The sequence below is a fragment of the Gavialis gangeticus genome, unplaced genomic scaffold (assembly GCF_001723915.1).
Source record: "Gavialis gangeticus isolate Ggan-Ray unplaced genomic scaffold, GavGan_comp1, whole genome shotgun sequence".
In the NCBI taxonomy this organism is placed as follows: domain Eukaryota; kingdom Metazoa; phylum Chordata; order Crocodylia; family Gavialidae; genus Gavialis; species Gavialis gangeticus.
Genome location: NW_017729031.1, coordinates 99,194,094 through 99,200,645, shown reverse-complemented (window position 1 = coordinate 99,200,645; position 6,552 = coordinate 99,194,094). Strand labels below are relative to the sequence as shown.

The 6,552-nt window shown below is 42.5% G+C and overlaps 1 protein-coding gene across 13 annotated transcripts in view; it reads left to right on the top strand.

The window, feature by feature from the left end:
- The window catches only part of MAP2 (microtubule associated protein 2), a 446,273-nt gene that overhangs the window by 423,369 nt on the left and 16,352 nt on the right, over window positions 1-6,552 (top strand). For 9 of the 13 annotated variants that reach the window (XM_019523436.1, XM_019523433.1, XM_019523437.1 and 6 more), the window contains one exon: window positions 6,152-6,244. The exons of the other annotated variants lie outside the window; for them this stretch is intronic. In XM_019523436.1, the coding sequence (XP_019378981.1) occupies window positions 6,152-6,244 (93 nt within the window). The remainder of the gene's footprint in view (window positions 1-6,151; window positions 6,245-6,552) is intronic. 13 annotated transcript variants of the gene reach the window in all.

The following is a 6,552-nucleotide window of genomic DNA, read 5'->3' as shown; positions in this document are numbered from 1 at the left end:
GATGGATGATGCTGTTCTTTAAAATCCAGTTTGGTCAGTGGCTAACATCAGCATTGTATTCAGTATCAAGGAATCAATCAGATATTACTGCAACATAATTTTAACTACTGTATCAGGGAAATACCAAACATGAGACAAGACTGGCATCAAAAAGCCTTCCTAAGTTGAGACTGCTAATGTTAGCAATTTAAAAGATCAAATGTTAATGAATGTAATCTGAAAGCTTTAGAAGGTGTTTAGAGAGCGGAATCTAACCTCCTTTTCCTTTTACTCTTCTGCATCTTTGGTATTTATTTCTCATGAGATTTTCTCTTTGATTTGTTTTTTTTGGTTCCTGGCCTAAATGGTGCTATGGTGGTAAACAAATAACTCAGCATAACCTGCCAAAGCTGTGGCATGAGGTAACAATCAGAATGGATGACAGTGGAGAATACACAATCCTCCTTTGGAAAAAAAAACAGCTCTAGTCTGCAGTATAACTATGTTGCATGACAGACAAATCATCAGTGTGCAAAGAACTATAGAACATCTAAGACAATGTATTGATAAGGAAGATTGGTCTCCATTTCTCTCCAGCAAGACAGAAATATCCTGTTGCAAGATTGACTTCAACCTTATCAGAATCTACTACATAGAAGAGAAGGGATCAGAGAAGCAGGGAAGGTAGCAGGGGTGGGGAATCAGCAGCCTGTGGCAGTGGCCAGGTCACAAGCACCTGGCCTAAAGCTCTGAAAGGCTGACAACCCCTGGCCTAAGTAGTTTCGAAATCTCGTATTTAGCCTACTGATGTGAATGTAGATAGGAGTCATGTCTCCAATATGATATATATCAAGAGGGGGAAAAACAGGGAATCAGACTGAACTGGAAGAGAGAACCAGGGGAATTCAGCCATATGCAGACTGCCAGCATAAAGCACATACCTCACTTAAATGTGAGACAAAGTGATACAGAGGCTTTGTGTTTCCTTCTGTATATGGTTATATTTCACCAGTGAGATAGACAGGATAATTCAAATGATTGTTCCTTAATATCTCTGCTAGAAATGGCCATAAGCATCGGGCCTCCTAGTTTCAATCTAATGTAGAATGATAGCCAAGCCTAATATAAGGTGGTCTTTCAACTTGCGACCTTGCATAGGCCTTATTTTTAACTTAGTTTCTTAAGTCCCTGAATATGCTTGCCTGCCCTAGAGCACCTACGTTTTGTAATGCTCCCTGAATCAGCATTTTCAGAGCTAGTATTTCCTCCAGTGATTGCTGAGAGGTGTTGCTGATTGCTTGCTCAGAGGGACATGCAGTCAGAAAAGGCTACGAGGGCTTTGGGTTTTGCCTGGCTGTCTGGCTTAAAGTTCTCCAGGAGCCAAATCCAGACTGAATGTCTGACATGCATTTCTGTAACTGATGTGACACCTGTCTTGCATGTTACTAGGGTCTTTTTTTCAAAAAACCCAACCAATATGTTGAAATAAAGCACAAAAACATAAAATTCCTATGACACTTATTCTGGTAAACATCTATTTAGTCTAATGTGCTGAAAAGAAAAGAAAAGAAAGGAAAATATTTCACCAAACATAGACATCTTTTTGTAAGGCTAAACAGGACAATGTACTGCAAGGGTTTCTGATGCTGCAGAGGCAGGGGAGAATCCAGTGGGGTGTAGTGGTGCAGTTGCACCCTGATTTGATTCATGGTCCACCCGAAGTTTCAAACCAGCTGCCTGGCAGTGGTGGTGGCAGTGGCAGCAGCAGCAGCAGCACTTCTGTTCAGGCAACAGTGAGGGAGTCGGTTGATTTCATGGCTCATATAATTTATCTGATTTCTTCTAAACTCTTCATTCTACTGGTGTTTAATGACCTTGTTTCCTTTTTAATTGTCTTGATATTCTACTAATCCAGCTATCATTTCTTCTGCAGTTCTGCTCTCTGCTAACTGTTCCTAGTATTGTAGATCCTATTTCACAGACCTGTAGGCCATTTTTAACTCCAGCTAAAAATATTAACTCAGATGTGGAGATGACAGTGCAGTGAATGCTTCACTGAAAGTTAAGGTGCTCATGAAGACTAGGTTTTGTTTTGTGAATCTGAAAAAGATGTACATTTAATTCTTATTACTACAGAACTAATGAAACAAAATCTTTTGATTATTTTTGCCTAGTTTGTTGTGGTTTTGTACATATTATGTGATATAACAAATTAAGCATGTTCCAATAAAGTTATATTTGTTTTTGTTTCTATCTTAAACTGAACAGTATAGCCCCAGACTCCTGCCATATTAGTAAAGCTTTTAGTTTCTTTTTAACTAGAGAAAAATACATGTTGTGTTATATGGGCCTCTGCACCCCCATTTTTAGAATCCTAGATCTGCCCATGCAAGGTGCTTCCTATCATCACTTGTCTCACAAAAGCAACCATAATCACAGCTCTTCCTAATCGTACCACTAGGTAATCATCCTAGTGTTTTGATTGATACACTGTCTTTGATATATTTGATTGATACACTATTTTCTATACTATCTGCCAGAAGGGGAACCCATGGAATAGCTCTTCTTGTTCCACTTCTTCCCTTTAACTATAGAATATGGTCTAGTGGAAATAAGTTTAGCAGGGGAAAGAAGGAAAACTTCTTCCCTCACCCCCTAACATAAATCTGGCACTCAGTTCCTGACCTCAGACAAGTGACCTGATTTAACAGTGCACTTCAACTGCTTTATTCCCCATGGCACCACTAGCTAACTAGGTATTGCACTTATAATGGCCAACATTATTTTAGTAGCCAAGAATTTCACAAAGATTATCCTGAGTAGATCTGTGCAGTGGAAGATGTAATATTCTTCCAGTTTACAGATGGGGAACCGAGCTGCAGGAAGATTGAGTGGTTAGCTCAAGGTCACCCAGAAAATTTGAGGCAGAGGTGAGAAGTTAACCCAGATAGAAAATACAGTGTAGTTCCTTAGCCACCAGACTCCTTTCTTCCACTGGCCAGTTATGCTGGATTTACAACTGCTTTGTTTTTCTGGAACGGCAAAAAGCAGCTTAGAGGGGCATATAAATCTGTCTATTTTTATCAGTTAGATATCAGTCAGTAACCTTAAATTATCCTATAGTGCCTGTCAACAATATTATAGAGATGACTGTGATGAATACTGTGCTTACGTTCACTCTTGAAACACCCAGTTTGTTTTTTGTAATCAGCAACCCTTAACAAAATGTAAAGCTTGCATGAAAAAACAGTTATAAATTCTTAGCACATCTTAGAAATACAGGGCCAAATCCTGAAGCCTTATTTAATAAGGGCACAATTGAATAGAAGCCGTGTCATAATTTAGTAACTGGCCCTGAAGATTTATACTGGACTAACTGATGCAGTCATTTTTGAACAAGAAATCTTTGTGTGGGGATTCTCAATTTGTCTAAATTGACATTGTAGTCAGTGGAGTTACACTGACTTTTACTAACTGAGGACTTGATCTGAAAACTATAATAAAGAATATCTCTCTAACCCACCAAGAAGAAGCTAACACAGAACATTAACCAGCAGTTAGGTGTGAGGATGAAAAGCATTCGGGGTGGGGAATGGAAAGGAGCACTTGTTCACATGCCTGCAGTTTCCTAGTCTTTTCTAGCACAAATCAGGAGGAAGTAACATCAAATGTATGCTTTTTTCTGTCTCTCCATTCTCCTTATGGGCCTGCTTGGGTGTTACTCACCAGCAAGCCACACATTCTTTCTTTATCATCAGGCAGCACTTGCAGTGACCCAGTCCTCTCCAACAGGGCAATATAGCACAGGGTAATAAAATGCAACTGCAAACCTGAGACACAAGCAGCAGAGGTACATCCACGACTTCATTCATGTTGCTCACTACTCCTCATGGCTCCCTGTAGCCTAGCAGCACCACCTGGCTGCTATGCAGCAGCACAACCAGCAGTGGGTGATGGAGACACAAGCCCCAGCACCAGTGTGAAGGAGATGCTAGAATGGACTTACAGGGGGCACCACCCTACTATGAAACCAAGCCCATGGTTGTCTCCTGCCTTGGGCAACTGGAATTGGTGGTGCCTGGGAGTCAGGTCCAGCAACTGGGGCCTTGTATCCCTAGTTCCTTCTTCAGCCTTACACTGCTTGGGAGACTCCACTGCTTGTGGGAGAAGGTGTGTTGGTATAGCCAGCAGCCAGGGGAGTTAATGCAGCCTTCCCACTACAGCTGCCGTGGTCACCAGATCAAAGGTGGTAAGCTGCAGTGGTAGCTGCAACAGGGGGCTGCGAGAGGGTTCCTGCACCCCGCGGCTCCTCAGGGAACAAACATTACCAGTTATGACTTTGCTTTTATGTTAATTAAGTCAGCCAGCCTGCCCTCAAGCTGTCATTTCAAAGACTCTTGTGTTATGTGTTCTCCGCTACCAGCTGGATCTTACATCATAGAAATATCTGTCCATCTGTCTATCCCTGTGAGACTGTAATCCACCCTGATATCTAAGGCATGTTAAATAAAGTTGCTTACCATTGGCTTACTTTTTGTGCTTTGTTTATATGCATAACAAAGCATATGTGGCATGTATCGTTACAGGCATGTTGTAGACACTGCAGGGTTATAGCTGAGCACTTCGTGGCTGGAGTCACGATAACTGTGTGGGGCAGTCAGGCATGAAGCCTCGGGGGGAGCCAGCAGGAAACCTGTTCAGATACTGCACTTGCTGCACATTTTAAAAGGCACAGTGAAGGGGCCTGGCACACAGGCAGGTGGAGTGATGGCTGCCTTTCAGACATCCTTGGCCCCACACCTTGGGTGGGGAGGTGATCATTAGCAACAGGTAATGTGGACAGAAGCTTCAGGCATTCTTTGAACTGGTATGCACCCTCTGGGTGAAAAGGCACCTAGCTATCACATGGTCCCAAACAGTGGCACCGGCAAGTTTGCTATGGGTTATTTACTGGGGGGGAAAAAAGGAAGTGAAACTGATAAAGCAAAATGATAGGTTTGATAACAAATGCCTTGCCAGGATGCAGTGCTGATCCTGTGGTGGTCATCTGAATGGGAATGTAGATTGAGCATGGGACTGGAAGTTAGGAGAGTCAGGCTCTGGTCCTGGTTCTGTTGATAACTCATTGGGACACCTTGGCTCGGTTAGCTAGGGGCAAATAATTCTATGCAGAAGAAGACACAAGGATCCCTTCATGCCAGTGTACACAGACAGTGCCCACCATGACGGCGCTTCCAGTAATGGGATGCACAAAGGAGAAACACCAGCAGTTCTGGCAGCATTATTAGTCCTGGCAGTGATGGTTACCCAGTGGCCATCTTGTTTCTTCTACATATGAATAGGGATCCTGGTTTTCTCTGATAAAAAATAATCCCCAATTTCTGAGATTTAAAAATGTAATCCAAAATCCACCATTTCCTGTGATTAAAATGAAACACCATTAATATATAGATAGCTGTATAGTGGCATTTCATTTTGATTGTGGAAAAATGTGGATTTGGGGTTGCTTTTTTAAAATCTAAAAATTGGAGGTTTTCTTTTTATCAGAGAAAACCAGGATCCCTGCTGATGAATGAAGGCAAAAAATCTTCCAGGCTCTATTGCTTTGGTGGTGTACTCTGTCTTCTTCCCATTCAGAGCTTAATCTGGCACAAGTGAGTTCTGTGTCTCCATCATGCCATCTGTAAAATGGCAACAGCAGTCAAGGTCTGCAGTTCAAGGTCTGTTTGTGAATAAGTGCAGAGCGCTGATGCTGCTGTTCAGGAGAGAAACTTTCTGGTGCAGGCTCCTTGGGCTGGCTGAATCTGGTATTGCTATACAGGAGAACAAAGGCAGAGGCTGAGGAAGGAGTGTCTCAGGTTTCTGCATAGACTCCCTCTGGCCAAGTAAGGAGACATACTGGCTGTGTGCTGTGATTGTCCAGATTAGGTTTTTGTAGCCAGGAGGCTAATGGCATATATTTCATTTCATTGTCAGTCAGGTTGAGAGGATGGTAAAAGATTTGTTTTATTTTAATGCAAAGGCTGCTATACATTGGCAACTGTCTCTTTTTAGGGCTAACATTTCAACTTAACTGCCCAGACCAGCAGCAGGTGAAGCCATCCTGTGTGCCCCTAACCTGTAGTGAAAGAATGTGTATACAGTACAGTAAGTTACCTCCAATTCCTTTTAGGTTAGGATTTTAAACAAGAAGATCGATTTTAGCGATATTCAGTCCCGATGTGGTTCCAAGGATAACATCAAACATTCTGCAGGGGGAGGAAATGTAAGTAGAGATGCTATCTGAAAAGGCATCCTGACTGTGATGATCCACTTTGCACAACCCAGCCCTCCGTCTCCATTCTCCCAAACACTATTTTCCTTCTTGCTAATGTCTTACATCAGTCTGGTCTGGTAGTCTGTCAACCCTGCGTATTCAGTGGTGGGCTTCTGATCCTTCCCCACAGAGCACAGCAGATTTCCAAGACTCAGCTAGGAAAGTGGTAAGGCAGGACAAGATGGGTACTAAGTGCCACAAGAAAGCCAAGAACCTCAGGACATACAAGCAGCTGCACCTCTGATGGAGCACCAGAA